Source organism: Oncorhynchus masou, chromosome 28 (assembly GCF_036934945.1).
Source record: "Oncorhynchus masou masou isolate Uvic2021 chromosome 28, UVic_Omas_1.1, whole genome shotgun sequence".
NCBI lineage: Eukaryota > Metazoa > Chordata > Actinopteri > Salmoniformes > Salmonidae > Oncorhynchus > Oncorhynchus masou.
Window position 1 is genome coordinate 44,166,116 of NC_088239.1, and position 24,462 is coordinate 44,190,577.

A 24,462-nucleotide genomic window follows, 5' to 3' on the forward strand; every position below is an offset into this window, starting at 1 on the left:
TATTGCTGTTACATTGCACAACCTTCAATGATATGTCATAATAAGGTAAACTTCTGGCAAATTAATTATGGTCTTTGTTAGGAAGAAACACAGTTCGCAATGAGCCAGGCAGCCCAAACTGTTGCATTATACCCTGACTCTGCTTGCACTGAATGCAAGAGAAGAGACACAGTTTCCCTAGTTAATATTGCCTGCTAACATGCATTTATTTTAACTAAATATGCAGGTTTAAAATAATATTCTTCTGTATTGATTTTAAGAAAATGCGAATGCATTTTTTTTGTTAAATCTTCTGTTTGGCGAAGTTGAATTAGGCTGTGATTCGATGATAGATTAACAGGCACCGCATTGATTATATGCAACGCAGGACAAGCTAGTTAACCAAGTAATATCATCAACCATGTGTTAACTAGTGATTGTGAAGATTGATAGTTTTTTATAAGATAAGTTCAATGCTAGCTAGCAACTTACCGTGGCTCATCGCAGCCACACGGTCCTTTTGAAGCTGCATTCGCGTAACAGGTGGTCAGCCTGCAGTTTCCTCATGGGTTGCAATGTAATCGGACATAATTGGTGTCCAAAAAGGCTGATTACCGATGGTTATGGAAACTTGAAATCGGCCATGCCGATTAATCGGTCGTCCTCTAGCAATAACCTGAGGAACCATTTCTCAACTAGAGTCAGCTCTGGTTAGGCCTACATCTGTGACAGGCAGTTGGGTGGAGGGTGAGGAGAGGCACACTCTGATGCACATTGGCTTACACCAAACCCTTTCCATTGAGGACAGAGTGTCTGCTTGTTTATTTCCTGTCCAATTAACACCTAGGCAACCAGGTGAGGGGAGTTCCTACAAATGAGTGTCCTTGGTTGGTCAATTAAGTACAAGGGAGGCGTGAAAGTGCAGACACAGCCCTCCTTGGAATGAGTTTGACACCTGTGACTTAGTCTTTGTGGTTTGGAATATATGGAAATGATAATCAGATCTGCATCAGACCTACAAAGCCTGCATGAATCACACAGAATGGGGCTGAATTCCGCATCTCTTTCTCAATCGATTTATTTTACACCATCAAATTGTGGTTGGATGATGTCTGAGAAGCTAAGACGTACTCTTATCACATCCAAACGACTTTGTCTTCCAATGACGTTGAATCCATATCAAGCATGAGTACTTTTCTGTATTTCTACAAAGTATTAAACATTGGCCTCGGACAGAACAAAACACACTCCCTGCTCTGTCAGATGGATACCGTTTAGCTTTTGAGTGACTCCTCTATCGGTCAGGTGGCAGAATGCACAATACACAAGTCTGATTTGTTAATTAAATGTGTGAATGAATATGTAAATCTGTTCTGTTTGTTTTTCCAGATGAGGAGAAGAAGCTGGTGGAGGAGGTGTTCAACAATGCCATAGACTGTCTGTCAGACGATGACAAGAAGCTGCCCCAGGTGAGTACTTCTCATTGATTGATTTGAAAATATACTGAAAAATATAAACACAACAATTTCAACTATTTTACTGAGTTTTGTTCACACAAGGAATTAAGTCAATTGAAATGAATTCATTAGGCCCTGATCTATGGATTTTACATGACTGGGCAGTGTGCCTCCTTGCATCATGCCTAAGGCACTTTCACGCAGATGAGCAGGGACTCTGAGCATCTTTCTTTTGGTGTTTTTCAGAGTCAGTAGAAAGGCCTCTTTAGTGTCCTAAGTTTTCATAACTGTGACTTTAATTGCCTACTGTCTGTAAGCTGTTAGTGTCTTTAACGACTGATCCACAGGCGCATGTTCATTAATTGTTTACGGTTCATTGAACAAGCATGGGAAACAGTGTTTAAACCCTTTACAATGACGATCTGTGAAGTTATTTGGATTTTTACAAATTATCTTTGAGAGACAAGGTCCTGAAAAGGGGACTTTTCGCTGAGTTTATTTTGGAGGTTCTATATAAGTAGATTTTTAAGAGGGCACTGTAAAAGTTTCCACACTCTCTTTGTGGCTCCTTCTGGTGGCTTTGATTTTACACACACACACACAGTATTTTTGTTCCCTTGATGCTGTAAGTTCAGGCTGTATTGGATTTGTTCTTCTGTGCGGTTGTCTCTCATAGTGCAGTTTCGTTAGACTCAGCGGTGGTCGTTATTTTGTAGAGCAGTACAGATGTCAGGAGAAGGCTGCTATGCTATGAAAGCCGGCTCCACAGGCTTGTTAACGCTCACGACCATGTGGGATCGCGGCTCTGCTAGGGTCAGAGGAGGACAGGCACATTCTTTCTATTGTCCTTAAGATGGATTGCTGCCTCATGCTAGTGTGAGCAGCTTTTGTATACATTTGATCTTACTTGATTGTTGTATGGCTTCACTTCTATTGTAGACTGTGCCAGCTTTGGCTTTGTTCTGCTATCTTTGGCATATCTTTGTGCTACCGTTGACAAGAAATGTGTTGTTAATCAAATGTCTGATTATTCTTGCTGTGTGTTTCCAGGTGGAGCACGTCCTGCCTCTATTGAAGAGAGGTATAGGGATTCATCATGGAGGACTCCTCCCCATCCTAAAGGAAACCATCGAGATCCTGTTCTCTGAGGGGCTTCTCAAGGTAGGCCTGTCTGGAGCTCACCTGGATCTCTCATTGAATTATACCAACCGTTTTCACTCACTATTCTGTGCTGGCTCGGATATTGTTGTTCCAGCAACTATTATGGATGCATAACAAGGCCAGTACAGCACTGCTCATCTCAGCTCTGTAGTGTGAAAAGGCTATAACCCGAAGGCCTTGCTTTGTGTTTCAATAGGAGTAAGTATGCTGAATGTGATATTATCCTCTCTCCACAGGCCTTGTTCGCCACAGAGACCTTTGCCATGGGCATCAACATGCCCGCCCGCACTGTCCTGTTCACCAACGCACGCAAGTTTGATGGCAAAGACTTCCGCTGGGTAATACTCCTTGGTTCGCTAAAATGTTTTGCACATATTACTATACCTTCCGAAAATACCTTCCGTGTGGAATTAAGCATGTAATTGAAATTGTGTTGACACTCATTGATCTACAAATCATTTGCATGCCGGACATCCCCAGGCCTAGTCAAACTGCACGCTGTAAGCAGCTTCTTGCGCTGACCAATGAGGTTGGCCTATTTTGTATCTTGCACTACTTCCGCATACAAATGTTTGTAAAATGAATTGCACAATATTAGGCTTTATTTGTTGAGTGACAACCAATGTATTTTGCTAAGTAATGTTTTGGAATCAAATACGCTGTTGAAAATTGTTTTACCTGAATGAAAGTAACCTTAGCTACCGCCGGGGAGACAACACTCATCTGGCTATAGTTTACATGCTAATTGGGGCAACTCATAATCTCCATCAACAGCAGATTTTTAATGTGGAATGGAAAATGTTAGCGCGTTGAATCATATCGAACCGAATCTCATCAATTCGTTCTTCTAATCAAACCGAATTACACTGGATCGTTTCAAACTAAAACGCAGAGTTCCTGTATCGTATCGGAGCCCGTGTATGTAGATATGTATCAAATGGTTTTGAAAGGGAACGATGCACGTCCCTGTTAATTGTCTTAGTTCATGGAGGAGCATAACCCACTGTACGGTCATAGTATTCCCCTTCCAGTCAATGAAGTGTCCAGTTGATCTCCCAACGTCCTCAGTCCCTCCTGTTTGACTGGCTAAACCCAGGACTGGGATTGTGTCACATTAGTGAAGACCGGGTCATATCATTATGTTAGTGACTGACTGACTCATGGGTGCATTTTATTAATTACACAGTTTCATCTAGGGCTGTTACGGTGACCTTGTGACCGCCGGTGTAGCGGTAACGAGTCATGATGGCAGTCAAATTCCAAGTGACTGTTTCTTCACGGTAATCAGGGGTGGCAGGAAACCTCGTGGTTAGAGCGTTGGGCCAGTAACCGCAAGGTTGCTAGTAGAGGTTGACCGATTATGATTTTTCAACGCCGATACCGATTATTGGAGGACCAAAAAAAGCCAATACCAATTAATCGGCCGATTTAATTAAATAATAATAAAAAATAAATTTGTATTTGTAATAATGACAATTACAGCAATACTGAATGAACACTTATTTTAACTAAAAATTATACATGAATAAAATCAATTTAGCCTCAAATAAATTATTAAACATGTTCAATTTGATTTAAATAATGCGAAAACACAGTGTTTGGAGAAGAAAGTAAAAGTGCAATATGTGCTATGTAAGAAAGCTAACGTTTCAGTTCCTTGCTCAGAACATGAGAACATATGAAAGCTGGTGGTTCCTTTTAACATGAGTCTTCAATATTCCCAGGTAAGAAGTTTTAGGTTGTAGTTATTATAGGAATTATAGGACTATTTCCCTCTATACCATTTGTATTTCATTAACCTTTGACTATTGGATGTTCTTATAGGCACTTTAGTATTGCCAGTGTAACAGTATAGCTTCCGTCCCCCTCCTCGCTCCTCCCTGGGCGCGAACCAGCAACACAACGACAACAGCCACCACATCGAAGCAGCGTTACCCATGCAGAGCAAGGGACACAACCACCCCAAGGCTCAGAGTGAGTGAAGTTTGAAACGCTATTAGTGCGCGCTAACTAGCCAGCCATTTCACTTCGGTCACACCAGCCTCATCTCGGGAGTTGATAGGTTTGAAGTCATGAACAGCGCAATGCTTGACGCACAACGAAGAGCTGCTGGCAAAACACACAAAAGTGCTGTTTGAATGAATGTTTACACGCCTGCTTCTGCCTACCACCGCTCGGTCAGATACTTAGGTACTTGTATGCTCAGTCAGATAATATGCAACACAGGACACGCTAGATAATATCTAGTAATATCATCAAGCATGTGTAAACTAGTGATTATGATTGATTGTTTTTTATAAGATACGTTTAATGCTAGCTAGCAACTTACCTTGGCTTACTGCATTTGCGTAACAGGCAGTCTCCTTGTGGAGTGCAACGAGAGAGGCAGGTCGTTGTTGCGTTGAACTAGTTAACTGTACGGTTGCAAGATTGGATCCTCCGAGCTGACAAGGTGAAAATCTGTCTTTCTGCCCCTGAACGAGGCAGTTAACCCACCGTTCCTAGGCCGTCATTGAAAATAAGAATGTGTAACTGACTTGCCTAGTTAAATAAAGATTAAATAAAGGTGTAAAAAAAACGGCAAATTGGCACCCAAAAATACCGATTTCCGATTGTTATGAAAACTTGAGATTGGCCCAAATTAATCGGCCATTCCGATTAATCGGTCAACCTCTACTTCAGGCCAAAGAGTTCAATCTTGGTTTCATCAAACCAGAGAATCTTGTTTCTCATGGTCAGAGTCTTTAGATGCCTTTTGGCAAACTCCAAACGGGCTGTCATGTACCTTTTACTGAGGAGTGGCTTCTGTCTGGTCACTCTACCATAAATTGATTGGTGCTGCAGAGATGGTTGTCCTTCTGGAAGGTTCTCCTATCTCCACAGAGATTGGTTGTTTGGCCAGCTCTTGGAAGAGTGTTGGTGGTTCCAAACTTCTTCCATCTAAGAATGATGGAGGCCACTGTGTTCTTGGGGACCTTCAATGCTACGGAAATGTTTTGGTACCCTTCCTCAGATCTATGCCTCAACACAATCCTGTCTCGGAGCTGTACAGAATTTTTATTGACCTCATGGCTTGGTTTTTGCTCTGACATGCACTGTCAACTGTGGGACCTTGTATAGACAGGTGTGTGCCTTTCCAAATCATGTCCAATCAATTGACTTCAAGTTGTAAAAACATCTCAAGGATGATCAATGGGAACAACATGCACCGGAGTTCAATTTCAAATCTCATTGCAAAGGGTCCGATTACTTTTGTAAATAAAATATTTCATTTTTAATACATTTGCAAACATTTCTACAAACCTATTTTCGCTTTGTCATTATGGGGTGAATGTGTGCAGATTGCTGACGATTTGAATTAATACATTATAGAATAAGGCTAACGTAACAAAATGTGGTAAAAGTCAAGTGGTCTGAGACACTGTATATTATTTAGTGTATATATAAAGACCAGATTATATCAAGAATAGTCTGATGGGTGACAATATTAGCCTATCACTTGTGAATGATATATTTGCCACCAGGAAATTCAAGTCATTATCAAGTGCTTGTCAAATTGAGAATGCGAGACTGATGAAGTGTGTACAGCCTGCGCAAAAAAACAAAGCAGAGCTCATGCCTTTCATGCAACTTTTTTCATATCGTTAGAGTCACATCTTGTACCCTTTGAATGTATTTGAATCAAGACATATGGCCCAACATTTGTATCACAATTGAAGTGGCCAAATTACTGTAGGACGTATTTTCACCATTAAAAATGCACCTTTTTTATAATAAAAGCATTACATGCATAATCGCATTTGCAGTCACTTTTGAGAAGGGTATTTTCCTGCTAATGGAACACTTTTAATCGAGAGGCGAAAGAAACGCACACTTATTTAGGCGAGGTGCTGACTAGCGGCTCCTTTTATTTTTCAAATTGAACACACGGCCGATTGCCGTGTGCGTGTTACTGCACTTATAATTTGATCAAATAGTCTAATGGTTAATCAACATTTTAAGCTAAATGTTATGATCTGTTTCGTAAGCCTCATTACTAAAAAAAAAAAAGAGAGAAAAAAGAGGGATGCTGGTGTTTGTATTCATTTGGGATCTATCGCATGTGCAAGTTTCAGACTGTTTGGAATTTTTATTTCTCGCACAGGATAGAATACTATGGGGGATCGTAGATTGACCTAGGCTAGTGCTTTTGCTGTTCATTAGGCCAATTCATCTTGTTGGCTGACAAATTAAATGTAGACAGTTCTTCCAATATCTTCAATATGCACCTCGGAATTGGATAAGGACGCCCAGATGTGACGGTCTTCACTTGTAGCCTGTGAGAGAGACTCGATCACATGACTGAGAGCCATGTAAGAGTTGTGCTTTGGTGTTCCCAGCCTGGAGTAACTCCAAATTAAGCCTATAGGAAAACCTGTTTCTTTTATTAATCGCTCAACACAGAATAGCCGCATGTGCGCACTCCCTCAAATATCCTGTTTTTATTCAGCTATATTCAGTTGTATTCTTCATACTATAATATAATGCCACGGAATTCGAAGCACATCTTGTCTGCTAAATTAGTGTAGCCCATAGCCAGATCAGGACCTAACATCAGGACAACGCAGAGTATGCTATTCTGTTCTTCTGAAGTAGACTACATTTTCTTCATATCATGTTTCTTTAGACCTGTCTAAAATAACATAATGGACTTATTGTGATGTATTTAATTTAGACTTTTTAAAATGTCGATGTTTCAAAGGTCTGCATCAGTGGCTTGTAGGCTATACGTGGAAGCCAGGAGATGCTAAATGTGTTTGAGACAGTTATTTGCTTGACAATCACCGGTTGACAAAATGTAATTACCGCCACAGCCCTAGTTTCATCACTCCCTGGAATGATTAATAGCCATCATTAGGTTTGGATAAACACAGTACACGTGTCTCAATCTGGGTAATCCCTGCTATATTGCAACCAGACTGACAGATGAACCCAGGGTTAACTTGATGTAGTGCAGAGCTCTCTCTGTTTGACTTTTCATCTTGAGGCTTCCTCATTTCCGCTGCGTGTTTGTGCGATGCCTTTATAAAGCCATGTTCGGGAGCCAGGGAAGCTCTGACAAAGATAAACAGCCACGTATTGTTTATGTGAGGAGCTGGGGGTCACAGGACCGGTCGTGAATCAAGCTGTTGGGAATAAAATGGCTGGATTATTACCCCTTTGGCTCGGGGATGGAGAGAGAGAGAGAGAAGAGAGAGCGATTGCTCGCTGGATAGAGAGCGGGAGAGAGAAAAAGGAAACGGTTGTCCAAGAGGCTTATGAGGAACATCTGGGGTGAGAGAACTGATGCCAGAACACCACGCATGCAGTCAAGGCCTTCCTTCCTCCTCTCCCTCCATCCCTCCCATCACAAAGCAAAAGGGAGAGATCCAGGGCCCCTTCACGGGGTGACTGCCCCCTCTTAGCTCTCCTCTGGCTCTGTCATGGTGTGTGCGAGTATCTCCGAGATGTAAGGAGAGAGTATAGCCCCGTGCCAGTGTTAAACTCGGGACCAAATGTTGTAGAGCACCAACAATGCCCAAGAGATTAGAATTGAATCTGCTTGACAAAGGCATAAAAGGAACTGTTTCGATTAGCTCGTTCGTGGCAGAGTCAGTAATGTTTATGTCTGAGACCAAATGGAATCTGGTGTTTTAATCAGGGCTATGTGTGGCAGGCAGCTTTAGTAAAGCAGAGGGTTTATAAACCAAGTGGCAAATCAAGCCGTTGCAGCTCTTCTCCATGATAATGTTCTGAATATGTGTTAGTGCACGTTGCAACGAGTGCTGGCACAATTACCGTATAACCTACGGTTATGGATGACGACCGTCGGACTAGTAACCGGAAGGTTGCCCGATCGAATCCCCGAGCAGACGAGGTACAAATCTGCCGTTCTGCCCCTGAAAAAGGCAGTTAACCCACTGTTCCTAGGCCTTCATTGAAAATAAGAATTTATTCTTAACTGACGTGCCAAGTTAAATAAAGGTTAAAATAAAATAACCATAACCGGTAAAACATTTTTTTTACACACACACACACCAATGCATTTGGAAATTATTCAGACCCCTTTACTTTCTCCACATTTTGTTACATTACAGCCTTATTCTAAAATATATAGTTTTTTCCCCTTAATGTACACACAATGCCCTGCAAATTTATATATATATAAAAAAAAAAGATTACATTTGCATAAGCATTCAGACCCTTTACTCAGACCTTTATTCTCTGCAGATCCTCTCAAGCTCTGTCAGGTTGGATGGGGAGCGTTGCTGGCACCTATTTTTCAGTCCCTCCAGATCGGGTTTAAGTCTGGGCTCTGGCTGGGCCACTCAAGGACACCACTCCTGAGTTGTCTTTGCTGTGTGCTGAGGGTTGTTGTCCTGTTGGAAGGTGATTCTTCTTGGTCAAATAGCCCTTATGCAGCCTGGAGGTGTGTTGGGTCATTGTCCTGTTGAAAAACTAATGATAGTCACGCTAAGCGCAAACCAGATTGGATGGCATATTGCTGCAGAGTGCTGTGGTAGCCATGCTGGTTACGTGTGTCTTGAATCACCAGCAAAGCACCATCACACCACCACCTCCATGCTTCACGGTGGTAACCACAGATGTGGATATCATCCCTTCACCTACTCTGCATCCCACAAAGACACGGCGGTTGAAACCAAAAATCTTAAATTTGGACTCATCAGACAAAAGGCCAGTTTTCCACCAGTATAATGTCCATTGTTCATGTTTCATGGCCCAAGCAAGTCTCTTCTTCTTATTGGTGTCCTTTTAGTAGTGGTTTCTTTGCAACAATTCAACCTGAATTCACAGTCTCCTTTGGACAGTTGATTTGTGTTACTTGAACTCTGTGAAGCATTTATTTGGGCTGCAGTTAACTCTAATGAACCTATTCTCTGCAGCAGAGGTAACTACAGGTTCCACAGGTTCCTTTCCTGTGGCAGTTCTCATGAGATCCAGTTTCATCATAGCGCTTGATGGTTTTTGCAACTGCACTTGAAATTTTCCGTATTGACTGACCTTCGTGTCTTAAAGTAATTATGGACTGTTGTTTCTCTTTGCTAATTTGAGCTCTGCTTGCCATAATGCGGGCTTGGTCTTTTACCAAATAGGGCTGTCTTCTGTATACCACCCCGACAACTGATTGGCTCAAACGCATTAAGAAGGAAAGCGATTCCACTAATTCACTTTTAACAAAGCACACCTGTTAATGTAAATGCATTCCAGGTGACTACCTCAGGAAGTTGGTTGAGAGAATGCCAAGCTGTCCAGGCAAAGGGTGGCTACTTTGAAGAATCTCCCATATAACATGTTTTTTGTGTAACACTTTTTTTTGGTTACTACATTATTCTATGTGTTATTTCATAGTTTTGATGTCTTCAGTATTATTATACAACATAGAAAATGGTAAACATTTTGAAAAACCCTTGAATGAGAATGTGAACTTCTGGCAAGTTTTGTACACACACACAACCAAACACCTTCTTAATATTGACTAGCGGATCCTCCACAAACCTCCACTCACTGTTCTGGCTTTGTTTCAGAGGAATTTGACATCTAAAAGAGAATTGGCCTTTATTTGAATAAATTAATCTGATTCCGTACACATTTCTAATGACGATTAGGCCAAAAAGTTTACCTTCTGTCATTGGTACTAGCTCCACATTTCTGAACTACTTCTCCCACGCTAAAGATGTCCATGCATGTGTGAATAATGACGTGGCTGCTATTTGTGTGTCTGTGAGTGAGCAAGCATGTGTGTTTTGACAGCTGTGACTATTATTAGTGACATTATTTATGTGCTGTGCTCTCTGTCTCTGTGTTAGATCACGTCTGGTGAGTACATCCAGATGTCCGGTCGAGCTGGCAGGAGAGGGATGGATGAGAGGGGTATCGTCATCTTCATGGTGGATGAGAAGATGAGCCCTGCAATTGGGAAACAGCTGCTTAAGGTACCGACGAAACACAGACTGCACACTGGGGCTTTGAATAACAGATGTGTGTGTGTGTCATTTTCATACAGCAGGATCATCCTCATAACTTTTCTCCGTGTGTGTGTACAGAATGTCAATACACACACATGAATGATTGGGATGCCTGCACTGTTGGCATTGATCTGATATCTTTTATTTTAGGGGTTGTAGAACACATCTTAGTATGTACACTATATGAGTCCCAGAACACCTCGTAGTCCAGTTGTAAAACACTTTCAGCACCAGATCAGTTACTCTTGAATCTTGCACCGATCCTAACCCCTGCTGCGATGATCTCACAATGGTTCTCGGGCCAAGACATCTCCCCTAGTGTTTTTAAAACGACGCAGTTCTCCCCTCCACACACTGTCCGGGTGACGTACAGGCTCTATGAATGATTGCACAGAGGGGGGGGAAGAGAGGGCAGGGGATTACAAGCACAACCGGAGCCAAGAACCCTAAAATTCTCCTGAGCCGCAGTAATGGAGTGAGTGTCATTTTGGGGTTCTCTACTGGGTCACAGAGCTACTTCCCGACCCTTGGGTCATTTACACGCGCACACACAGAGCAGAGAGAGACAAGGACAGATAGACATGCCTGTGTAGAAAAACACTTACCCTAAACTGTAGCTCATTCCTAACCTTGAGGTCATTTGCAAGTACTCACTCAGCCTCAGCCAAACACTTCTCCTAACCTATAGAGAATCCTTAGTCTTGATATAATCAGGGATCTATCAGCTCTTGGTTTGTTTAACTGACTCTCGTGTTCAAACCTCAAGTCTTTAGGGAGTCTTAATACAATCAGGGACCCTTGGAGCCTTGGTTTGGTTTACTGGCTTGCAAGCCTGAAACCCCAAAGCGCAAACCTTTCTTTCCATTTTGGTGGTCCTGTATTGTAGAGGTTCTCTCTGGGGAACGGTCTGTCCTCCATCTCTTCCTGGTCCCTTGTGTCGTTGGTCCTGGGTTGAAGCGTCTTAAGGCTTGCACAACACCATCTTTCACAGACTACAACGGCAGTTAATCTTGGTCCCTGCTTTCCACTGTCGACTATACACAATAATTTTCATCCGGATACATTTCCCACTTAAATTAACTAGGCTATTTAAAAAAAAATACAATTTGCAAGTCAGAAAATAACTCGGCTGAGCCCCCTCCTGCTTAAATAAGTGATGCGAATTGAAAAGTAGCCTAGTTAATTCATAAGTCAGAAAATAAGTCTGCGATGTGCGATTTATAGATAGGACAGGTGCATGTCAGTCACAAAGTGAGCGATGACAGGGACACACTGCTGGTTTGACAGTCTGCTGTCTGTTCCTCCTGGTACCTGTGTGTGTGTGTGTGTGTGTTGATGCTGTGGTGGTTGAACTCAAATTTCTTTACACGGAGGGGGGGGCATGATGCTCCTTCATCTGTGAGTCGATTTGCACGTCCCATGTAATGTAGGAACGATGAGTCGAAATTCACTTATCCTATTTTCTGGCACTTTCATTTATTTTCTTTTGTGTATTTCATTTGCAGCCACCAAGTGCTGGTGCGTAGTCAATTACTGTACTTGGACGAACAGCAAGCTTGAAAATTGGTAAAAGGTGTCGAACTGACTGAGGTCGATGTCATGTCCTTGTCATTTATAAATCATTCAACCTAGTTTACGTGTCCATGGTATCGCATTGGGACAAGTCAACTAAAGATCTCGTTTTGTATTTTCGATCTGAGGTCCATCAGGACTTGCCAGGCAGTGACGTTAAAGTGAGTGACTTGTCAGTAGCCTACCCAATCGCGTTGGTAAGCGAGCCATTCATTTGGTTCCCTAATTTGCGTACTGGTAAGCTTTTTGTCGATTATCCGCAGATAAATTGTTAGGCTAGTAGAGCAATAGCCTCACTCTGGTCCAAAATATGATAAAAGAAAATCGATTGAATTGTGTTAAACATTTACTTTTATATGGTATTTTCAAAGATATTGATGCATCTAATTCATTTAATCCGTGTCGGAGTAGTCAACTGCTGCTTTCTGTGTAGCGAAGCTCATGATGAACTCCTGCTTCGTTCTTCAAACATACCAGTATTGCAGATAGCTGAGAGAATTCCTCTTGAAAGGAAGCTTGAAGCCTGGGGAAGTCAGCAGACTGTTACAAGATTCTTAAAACATTTTTGTTTTTGAACAACATTTTTCACTGACTTACTGCCATACCCAAAGTTGCACACTATTTGAAATTCTTTCACTAATTTAACTGACTTTGTTCTATCTCTTAACATGTATGGACCCAGAACTTAATTGAACATCTGCTCTGTTTATTTTAGAGACCCATTTTCCCATTAGAGAAAGTGCCCATCGCACAATTGTATTTTTTTTATAAAAAAATTTAAAGTTAGGCAAGGCTTTTCTGTTTTAATAAAATGCATAATTTGAAGAAGAAACATTGTGGCAATTCATACCTTGCAGTAAAATAGTTTAATTTCAAGAGACTAAATGTAAATGTAAAATGTAAAATGTAAAAAAATATATTTTTTTTAAAGTTTCATGTTCTCTTACTTAAAAAATAGTCCTTAACATACAGGCCTAGACAAATCCAAAAACGCTAACAATACAGTGAATTCATACATTTTCACTATTTGAAATTGTAAACAATACCACAAAAAATGTGTCCAGTCTGAGGGCAACTCAAAGTATTCAGTCATTTTGCTGTGTATTCCTAATGGTATCAAGGCATTAGAAGGTACCGGAGCCCACACAAAATATTTTTAGCATACATTTCTTAAACCCGCTGGGGGGGGGGGGGTTTACTGCCCGGGGGGTCCTGGCGAGCTACTTTATCTATTTGGCTAGCTACTTCATGTGTTTGTGGAATACACTGGCTAACACATGACAGATTAATGGCAGGAATGTATTTTAATGAGACATCTGGCTGTTCTGGAGTAGATTTCATTTATCTTCATACTGTACTGTTGTAATCGCTTTCTGGAAACCACAACTGAAGGATCAGTTTTGATTGCGAAAGAAAGATTCTGAGAAACTCCAACTGCCTTTGGCTTCATAGACAAGTGGCCTCAAACATTTCCTTTGAGAATGGATAACTTTTCTGTTGTAATGTGATTTCACAATTTGGTACATTTAGTCACTCACCATCAGCTTGTGTTGATTTTAATGGGGGATCCAAACTCCATGTTTCAGTCCCTAACTAGAGGACTTGTCAGAGTAGGACGTGGTGACAATGTTTGACTGATTCAAGGTCTGTTAAGTTGAAACTGTTCCCTGAGTTGCTTGGCTGTCCTTATGGACAGGGTTATCCAAACACTCCATTTCAATTCCCTCAATTGATGAAGTAATCTGAAATTCCAATGTTCCTCATAGAAAAATATGACTTGGGTCTTTTGTCCCATGTGTTCACTGAGTTACTCGGCTTTCCGTATGACGTGAGTGTGTCTCTTTGAATAATCAGCTGAATGACCATCGTCCTCTCCCCTGCTCCGCCTAAGCTACAACATCGTGCTCACCCTGCTGAATACTTTCAATCTATCTAAACCTTAACTAACCTCTCTCGCGTCTTCTCCTTTCTCCCACCCCAGGGCTCGGCAGACCCTCTGAACAGTGCCTTCCACCTCACCTACAACATGGTTCTCAACTTGCTGCGGGTGGAGGAGATCAACCCGGAGTACATGCTGGAGAAGTCTTTCTACCAGTTTCAGCACTACAGGGCTGTGCCCGGGGTCGTAGAGAGTGAGTACAGAATACAGGCCTACCTATTCCAGTCCTAGATTTGGTTCTCAACCTCTCCTTTGGTTGGGAATTACCCCCTCCCCTCCCTCGCTAGTTGTGCTTTATTCAAGAGAATAGATTGGTTCGGTAGACTGTTCCGCTGATTATGGTTTGGCCAAATATAGTACATGCAAAGCTTTATAAAGACATGTTTTGATGTTGCCTACTTGCTGGTGTATTCTTGATCCTCTTAACTTTAGGAGAGTGTCATGTTGTCTCGAGCCAAATGTGCTTTTTAAAACATTTTTTTGTTACTCTTACCATTTTAAGTCACGTCTCCCGTCTGTCCTTGACTTTTCCTGAACGCGTCTGTTTTAAAACACCGACATTGTTTGAATCTTAATATCACAAAAAGAATGTGTTACAAGCAGTTGAAGAGAACATGTCATTTCTCCCCCTGCCCGTCATTCACAGCGAGTCATTCTCTGGCAGTCAGCTTGAAACTACACCTAAACTATATCCAAACTAATTTCACACACATTTATAACAATAGTCGGCCTAAAAACGAGATTAAATTGACAGTCTGATGGGTGAGAATAGTATCAATTGTCAATTTGTATGTTAAGAATCTGATTTAGCAGTGCACCTTGGAATTGACAAAGGCAGATAAACAGAGTGCCTAAAAGTGACTCCTAGTCACACGCAGGTAAGAAGTTTTGATGTCTGTATAGTATCAAAAATAACAGCTTCTCATTCCAAATCCCCTATCTTTGACAAACAACAAACAAATGACCCCGTGAGCTCTATTTTCAAATAAAACTTAGGGATCTGCGATCCATCGAACTTGCGACACACAGTGATTTTAGCGATAGCATACATTCATTAGAATGTCTGTGTATATCATTCATCGGTTTGAGCTGCAATATTTTAGCTGCTCGTTCCATACCGTGTGACTGGAATTACCAGAACGGGAATCCCCACTCTATTGGTGTGCGTTCCTATTCTAGTAATTCTATTTCTGTGTGTACGACTGCCTTTCCTCTGATGTCCACAGAGATGGCGAAGCTGGAAGAGATGTACAACGCCATAGAGATCCCCAACGAGGAGAGTGTGGTGACCTACTATAAGATCCGCCAACAGCTGGCCAAACTGAGCAAGGAGATAGAGGACTTCATCCACAAACCAAAATACTGTCTTCCCTTCCTCCAGCCTGGCAGACTGGTCAAGGTTAGAGACCCAAATACCACTCATACCACCAACTCAAATACTTACTATGTAGCACAGCCCAAAGACAAAATGTACACCACCGTTCTTTAGTCTTCATGTGCTGTTCAAAAGGGCTTACGCAGATAAAAATTATTATTATTATTTTTTCAATGTAGTTTCTCTAAGATAAGGAACAATATGAGCGTTTGTTGTACATACAGACGTGCCTATAATGTTGAACTATTTTCCAGGTCAAAAACGAAGATGCTGACTTTGGGTGGGGTGTGGTTGTTAATTTCTCAAAGAAGTCAAATGTCAAGGTAATTTTGATATGTTGAATGTTATCAGAAAGAATCTGTGTAAACACAACTTTTTTTTTGGTATTAAAACTAAATACAATGTAGATACACCTTGTGTTATAGCGTGTGTTTTTGGACTTTGTGTTTTTATGCATTTGTTGTCCTTCGGGTTACCCCATAATGCTTAGTGTTGCACCCATGTTGAGGGTATGTGATTGTTTCCCTCCAGGCCATAACGGGTGACGCAGACCCTCTATACGTGGTAGAGGTGCTGGTCCACTGCAGTAAGGAGAGTGTGAAGAACACGGCCACAGAGGCTGCCAAACCCGCTGCCGCTGGGGAGAAGGGTGAAATGCAGGTGGGTACATATGATGGGGGACGACGTGGCTCCGTCAGAAATGGGGGTGGTTCCTTTATTTTTTTTTATTTTTAGGGAACTCAGGCTTTCAACTGACTCTTAAGTTGTGATCGTAGAATGCACAAGGTGCAATTTTGAAATTGGGTATTGTAGACCTTAATTAGGAATTGCAGATCTGTTTATAACTTGTCAAAAATGCCCATGTCAGCTTCAAGTTTTAAGCTAGTTTTTGTTGTTGTTGTTGCACATAGGTATTGTATTGTTTGAGTCACTCCAACAGCACATTAGACATGGTAAAATGTGTAGAATTGCAGGGGGAGAAAGATGTGGGATGTTCCCCAATGATTGAAGGGGAGGAACCAGTGCCCTCATGCACTACTTTTGACCCTATATGGCCTCACACAGAGTCAAAAGACCTGATGGGTTGCTAATTCAGACATAGCCAATGCAATGATACAATAATACCACTGGATACTCTGTACTCCTGGTTTGGTGGTCTGCCACAGGATGGAATCCAACATTGTGAAGTGTTCTTTCTAGAATGTGGACCACACACACAAGTCATTTACGGGAGGGGTTACTACACTGTAACTGTCCTTGAGCCTGAAGGAAATCAAACATGGCCAAGTCGTTAATGGTGAAACTGCTGCTGTGCTGTGACCCAGAGCTTCCCTTTAACTTAAAGCAACAACCACGTAATGGACATGGTACACATATTTTATCTCTGTTTTCAGGAGAAATTGGCTTGTATGCTACAGTGGGGCAAAAAAGTATTTAGTCAGCCACCAATTGTGCAAGTTCTCCCACTTAAAAAGATGAGGCCTGTAATTTTCATCATAGGTACACTTCAACTATAACAGACAAAATGAGGAAAAAGACATTGTAGGATTTTTAATGAATTTATTTGCACATTATGGTGGAAAATAAGTATTTGGTCAATAACAAAAATTTATCTCAATACTTTGTTATATACTCTGTTGGAAATGACAGAGGTCAAATGTTTTCTGTTAGTCTTCACAAGGTTTTCACACACTATTGCTGGTATTGTTGCCCATTCCTCCATGCAGATCTCCTCTAGAGCAATGACGTTTTGGGGCTGTTGCTGGGCAACACAGACTTTCAACTCGCTCCAAAGATTTTCTATGGGGTTGAGATCTGGAGACTGGCTAGGCCACTCCAGGACCTTGAAATGCTTTTTACGAAGCCACACCTTCGTTGCCCGGGCGGTGTGTTTGGGATCATTGTCATGCTGAAAGACCCAGCCACGTTTCGTCTTCAATGCCCTTGCTGATGGAAGGAGGTTTTCACTCAAAATCTCACGACACATGGCCCCATTCATCCTTTCCTTTACACGGATCAGTCGTCCTGGTCCCTTTGCAGAAAACAGCCCCAAAGCATGATATTTCCACCCCTATGCTTTACAGTAGGTATGGTGTTCTTTGGATGCAACTCAGCATTCTTTGTCCTCCAAACACGACGAGTTGAGTTTTTACCAAAAAGTTATATTTTGGTTTCATCTGACCATATGACATTCTCCCAATCTTCTTCTGGATCATCCAAATGGTCTCTAGCAAACTTCAGATGGGCCTGGACATGTACTGGCTTAAGCAGGGGGACACGTCTGGCACTGCAGGATTTGAGTCCCTGGCGGCGTAGTGTGTTACTGATGGTAGGCTTTGTTACTTTGGTCCCAGCTCTCTGCAGGTCATTCACTAGGTCCCCCCGTGTGGTTCTGGGATTTTTGCTCACCGTTCTTGAGATCATTTTGACCCCACGTGGTGAGATCTTGCGTGGGGCCCCAGATCGAGGGAGATTATCAGTGGTCTTGTATGTCTTCCATTTCCTAATAATTGCTCCCACTGTTGATTTCTTCAAACCAAGCTGCTTACCTATTGCAGATTCAGTCTTCCCAGCCTGGTGCAGGTCTACAATTTTGTTACTGGTGTCCTTTGACAGCTCTTTGGTCTTGGCCATAGTGGAGTTTGGAGTGTGACTGTTTGAGGTTATGGACAGGTGTTTTTTATACTAATAACAAGTTCAAACAGGTGCCATTAATACAGGTAACGAGTGGAGGACAGAGGAGTCGCTTAAAGAATAAGTTACAGGTCTGTGATAGCCAGAAATCTTGCTTGTTTGTAGGTGACCAAATACTTATTTTCCACCATAATTTGCAAATAAATTCATTAAAAATCCTACAATGAGATTTCCTAAAATTTCTAATTTTGGTCAGCGCATAGTTGAAGTGTACCTATGATGAAAATTACAGGCCTCATCTTTTTAAGTGGGAGAACTTGCACAATTAGTGGCTGACAAAATACTTTTTTGCCCCACTGTATGTTCATTTGTTTTCTTATACAGTATGTTCATGCTCACATTGATACACCATGAATGGTGTGGTCGGGATCGATGGCCCTCGTGTGAAACATTTATTTATTTTTCTTTGGTTTTGTAACCCTCCATATAATATAAACACCATTTAATCTTTGAGACTTCTCTCAGTTTAGGTTCATATCCAGTCACACACACACACACACACACACACACACACACACACACACACACACACACACACACACACACACACACACACACTCTGTCTTACTTTATGTTCATATGGGCACAGACACAAATCTGATTTCATCCCTCTCTTTCACCCTTTCTCATATATCCCATATCCCCCTGGCTCTCTCTCTCACCTTCTCACTATATCGGCTGTCTTCTACCCAAATACCACCAGACCTGGGTTCAAATACTATTTGAATAATTTCAAATACTGTATCTGTGCATGATTGAGCTTGCCTGTTGCAATGGAACCAATAGAGAACTCTCAACTACAACACTCGCCCACCTGGCACTCCAGGCAGGCTAAATCGAATGCTCAAAGTATTTGAAAGACTTCAAATAGTATTTGAACCCAAGTTTGCCAAGTACCATGCTTTAAAACTGCTGCGTCTTTTGCTGCCTGTGCACGTTTCCACCATTTTGCACTAGTCCTTTTAGAGTCTGTCTTGTTATTTAGTGCAGTCCTCCTGTCCTAAACTCCTCTGTGAGCCCCGTCTAGATCTGGATGACTTTAGCTGCCTGCCTGTCTCTCATCTCGTATTATTCTTCCATATCTCAGAGGAGCCCTTAAACTCTAGCTGAAATGCTGTCTGGCACTGCTTTCTGGGCTCACTCCTGTTAAACGCTTTACGATGAATCCCTCTGTCAAAGCAAAGCCTCTCTTTCTCTCCCCACTCTCTCCCTCATATCTTCCCCTTCACTGTAGTACGGCAAAGTCCCTCTCTCCCCAAGCTCTTCCAGCTCCTCTGTAGCCTGTGCCGTCGATCTGGCAGTGTGTGGACTGGAGGGATCTGCAGACCAATATCCAGTGGCTTTTCTGGCATTAAAAAGTACAGACTAGGGGATCAAATTTGATTTAAATTGAGAGGTTGACTAGTTGAATCAGGTGTTCTGCAGTTTGCGCCAATATACAGATACCGTAGACATAGCAGCAGACAGGATTGCGTCTTAGTTCTTTATATGCATTTAAAACCCCATTAGTTAGTGTTCAGGATCTCCTGCCTCAGTCAATGATGATAGCTATGTTGACAGCTACATTGGATGATGCTAAGTAAATAGATGCATATGTGTTTGTGTAGCAACTGTATGCATCAACTAATATACTTATGATTTTGTTATTGCTTCTGATCAGGTGGTTCCTGTGATGCTCCACCTCCTGACCTCCATCAGTTCAGTTCGTCTCTACAGCCCCAAAGACCTGCGGCCTTATGACAACAGACAGAGCATGCTCAAATCCATACAGGTGAGAACCCTGTGGTATCAAACTACTTCTCGGTATCGTGATACTTGGCCTGGTATCACATCATTAGTAAAATGTTGGTATTGTGACAACCCAACTCTGAAAATAGGCACATTTCCTTGCAGTTTACACCAATAGAAAAAATAAAATAAAAATCTGTGCAAAAGAAATTGTCACTTTTTTTGGGCCCTCGCCAGTTTGCATTCCTGGAGGGGACAACACCATGAGAAACATTTATCATAAACATTTTGGTTACTACATGAGTCCTAATGTTATTTCATAGTTTTGAAGTCTTCACTATTATTCTACAATGTAGAAAATAGTACAAATAAATGGTGTAGGTGTCCAAATTTTTGACTGGTACTGTAGATAGAATAAATGTATTTGTCAACGGTGATCAAAGGCTTTCTCATGGATCATTCTCTGGTCCTGTCTCCACCACACAGGAGGTGCAGAAGAGGTTCCCGGACGGCGTTCCCCTTCTGGACCCCATCGATGACATGGGCATTAAGGACCCGGGCCTGAAGAAGGTCATCCAGAAGGTGGAGGCGTTTGAACACAGGATGTACTCCCACCCCATGCACTCTGACCCTAGCCTGGAGGCCGTCTACTCCCTCTGCGAGAGGAAAGCCCTGGTGAGGATTGGTGGGGTGGTGGTATTTGGGATAGTTGGTTGGTTCATGTCCTGTAGGGCCACACTGCCCATTGTATTGCTGGCACCATATAATGTTCTGTCAGTAAGTAATGATTGATAGTTTGTCAGTGGGGCTATGATGAGTATTATGTTTTGTGGATAGGTTGTGGTTCAAGAAACATTGTCTTTGATGAAAAATATTTGAATGATTTTGAACGTAGTTTTTTTCTGTCAACGTAAATCAAAGGTTCTGTACTAAATCCTCCATGTGCCCACACCCCAAGGTCACTTAAGTAGATCTAGCCTAAATGAGAACAATTGTTTTCGGTCTCTTCCTGTCCGCCTGAGCTGGAAACAGCCATTTACTGACAGAAATAGACATAGGGTGTGGTGAAGTACAATATCTGATGGAAATGAGATCGCTCTTATTCATTCATCTAATTTTGCGAGAACATTCAGCCGCAACCGACTGTCTCTTTTAATTGGCTAGCTCTAAAATGCCAGGAAAGGGAGATATTTATGAAATGAGGAATAAAGTTAATATTTGTGTTGCCAAGTACCTGTGAGAGGATGCGTGTTGAAGAAGCACTATGGAGAAATTGCTCCGCTATTTCTTGTTTGCAAAAATTAAGAATTTTCGTAATTTCAGTTTGTGACAAAACCAAGTAAAGTATATAGAATCATCTAAACCGCTGTGAAATATAATTTTCAGAACCAGAAATATTGTATTTTCACATGTTTGAAGCTGATGTACAAAACCAAAAGTAAAAGACAAAAACAAAACTTAAGAATGGGAATCGTAGAAATGGCACACCATAGAACAGATCTACTGCTTCTTAGACTTGTTTCAATGAGAGTGACAGATTTATAACGCCTTTCTATGCGAATTTGGTTGGGAAGCCCAAAAAGTTACATGTTCCAGCTTTAAAGGAAAAATGTATTCAAAACCACCCATTCCTGTAATTTAAAGTGTTAAATAACATGTGACAGTTTTTGTTGTTGTGAACAAATGTTTCTTTTAGTCATAATGTTGGTAGCAACATGTGGAAATCTGTTGCAGCTCAAGGCGACTACAAAACCCATGTAATGCTGTCTATGGGCTTGCTGGGTAGCTACATACAATAATACAAGTACAGTTCAGCATGTGAAGTAGGTAGTTGGCTGTAAAATTGCCTAAAACTGCACTATCAATTTAGGAGTCTACAATCTCACCATGTTCAATCTGCAGATTGATGTGCCTCGTAGAGTGAAGTCTGATGTTCACAGCGGCAATGCAAAGGCTCCATGCAATGCACCCTGAACCGAAGAGTTAGACAAATAGGAGAAGTGTGTTGGGCTCTCATTCCAAAGACAACCTCCCGCGTTATGACATCCGCCAGTATTGAAATCTGACATGTAATCTGACCGTTTTCACGGTCCAAAAGTCGTACTCCTATAAACTTCCAGTGTTGTGAGAGCAACTTTATCACAGTGCTACGTAATACCAGACGGATTTCTGCCTGCTTGAACGGCAATTACTCAGATACACATGAAATGACCCTGGAATCGATCGAACATCGCCCAGAGATGCACACAAGCAATATAGCATTCAAAATGGGTGAATCTTTCCTTTTAAGTCCCGAGCTGTACTGTGCTGGGTTGGTTATTTATTTTTTCCATTCCCTGCTCCAACAACTGGCCTAGGTCATGACCTCTGTTATCTCTGTGTGTGGGATGTATTACATGTCTGCGCATGGGAAAGGATAAAGCCCTGTAAACCAGATTACACACACAAACACACACACACACCATGTTTGATTAGGCATGACATGAGATTTACACCTGCTCGAAAAAGATCTCCAATCCTCTGCCTGGCCTCTGGGATTGGACCACCGCACGACTGATCGGCCTGCTACAGAAGGAAAGACTCATACAGACGTGCACTTTCACTAGTAACACAAAGCTGGTTCCATTCTGGGTGGTTTTTCTGGGTTGACTTGGACTTAAATAAAATTCATAGGCGTAACCTTACACTAGGGACGTGCATGGTTATTCGAATATCCGAACGGACGATTAGTATTGGAAACTTGTGAGTTCATTTTTACACCCCCCTCCAAAAAAATGAAATGCCTGTTTTAACACAGGCTTTTTCTAAATTTTATAAAAATATCCATTTGACTTTGTTACATACTACAAGGATATACCATGACATTTCAATTGAATTAAACAACATACCTTTCAATGTAGGTTTTATGACGTGTGACCCAGAGAAAGACTAATAGCCGACCGGTGGCCTTCACGTGTGTAGCTTGTTGTTTATGTGTATGGGTCCTGTCTGGCTCGGTTGGTAGAGCATATGGCGCTTGCAACACCATGGCTGTGGGTTCGACTCCCATGGGGGACCAGTATATTGTGGGGGGGATATGAAAATGTATGCATTAACTACTGTAAGACTGTTTTCACACACAGGCCTCTTTATAAGTTCTGATCTCAGTCCTCTTTAAAGTGAACTCTTGAGGTAAAAAAAAAAAATGTTTAAAAAAAGACAAGTTCTCTTTGTAGACACACTGCCCTTGCCTTTGAATGAGGACTCCACTCTTGTCAGTTCACTTCACCTACTTTGTGGTCCGAGTCCTCTTTGCATTCACATTGCTATGTTTAGGAGGAACCAATATATTTTTCCAACATTCACTCAATGCACTCTGCCATTCCATCAGAATGTGTTATTGGACAGCTAGATATGCCCACTTACAGTTGGAAGCTGATAGATTGCATTTAGTTAAAATATTATACATAATTGTCATCAGAAGATAATATTAACATTTAATATTAATGGTAACTGAATAAATAACAGAATAATAACTGCAGATTAATTAATGCTGTACACCCAATGTAAGCTACTGCCCCTAGAATTGATTTTGTACCCTATGTTGTAATTCTCGCCAAATATGTTGTCTTCGCACACTATTCAAACCCCACAATATAATGAACAACTTATGATGCTCTCTTAGCCTATAGATCACATATTGCAAACAAATCATCTGAACCCAAAACTTTCTTTCTGTGCATCCTTGACAATCGCTAATCAATATCCAAAGCTTTTTTTCCCACAAACCTGCTCATCTTCTCATTTATGGCACCAATGGCGTTATGGCAGTGGAAAGTGTTGCAGTAGTCCAGTGTGTGGTGCGGGAATAATGACAAGTGAACCTAGGGAGCGTTGTGTTCACATTGTCCTTAAAAAAGGGAACCGTACCACGGAATTCAAGCAGACCCCTCAAACTGAACTCGGACCACCTCTCGATTGGTCTCAGTTCGCTTCGGGGCACTTTTGAGTGGTCTGAGTTCCTTTTGGAGTGTTCACACTTCACAAACATTGTCTGTAAGGGACGTAGTGTGAACACCCTGAATCTCTTTGAATAAAAGCATCTGCTAAATGACAAATTAAATGTTGGTTAATCAAAGCTGCATTGCTCCGGTTAAAATCGTACATTGAAAAAAAACATGTAGGCCTATTTCGAATATCCAGATTTTTCAAACACCATCCGTACCTTACGCCCACTTTTACTTTACTAAGTGATATCACTCGGCGCCCACATCTCGTAACCTGTATACTCCACAACACATGTAAAAAAAATAATTAAAAACCCCCATCTGTGCCGACTGAGGTTGCCTAATACTGGTGTTGTCTAGTTGCCCCGTGTTGTCAGTCAGACTCTCCCTGCAGCATGATATAATGGTGATGGGTGAGCCTGTAATTGGATAATGGTTTTAAGCAGGGACTGTTGGGCACTGTGTGTGGCGGAGAGGAAAACAGCTGCCTGTAACAGACCGAGACAGTTAACCAACACTAACTCTGCCTCGTCTGTCAGTCTTTGCTATGGCTGAGCTCTGATTG

The 24,462-nt window shown here is 41.7% G+C and overlaps 1 protein-coding gene across 1 annotated transcript in view; it reads left to right on the top strand.

The window, feature by feature from the left end:
• LOC135517642 (exosome RNA helicase MTR4) overlaps positions 1 to 24,462 on the top strand; it is a 52,497-nt gene that overhangs the window by 11,617 nt on the left and 16,418 nt on the right. Inside the window, exons 11-20 of the mRNA XM_064942137.1 lie at positions 1,369 to 1,448; positions 2,487 to 2,597; positions 2,834 to 2,935; positions 10,445 to 10,570; positions 14,157 to 14,307; positions 15,341 to 15,513; positions 15,744 to 15,812; positions 16,021 to 16,149; positions 19,844 to 19,954; positions 20,398 to 20,586. Coding sequence (XP_064798209.1) covers positions 1,369 to 1,448; positions 2,487 to 2,597; positions 2,834 to 2,935; positions 10,445 to 10,570; positions 14,157 to 14,307; positions 15,341 to 15,513; positions 15,744 to 15,812; positions 16,021 to 16,149; positions 19,844 to 19,954; positions 20,398 to 20,586 — 1,241 coding nt within the window. The remainder of the gene's footprint in view (positions 1 to 1,368; positions 1,449 to 2,486; positions 2,598 to 2,833; positions 2,936 to 10,444; positions 10,571 to 14,156; positions 14,308 to 15,340; positions 15,514 to 15,743; positions 15,813 to 16,020; positions 16,150 to 19,843; positions 19,955 to 20,397; positions 20,587 to 24,462) is intronic.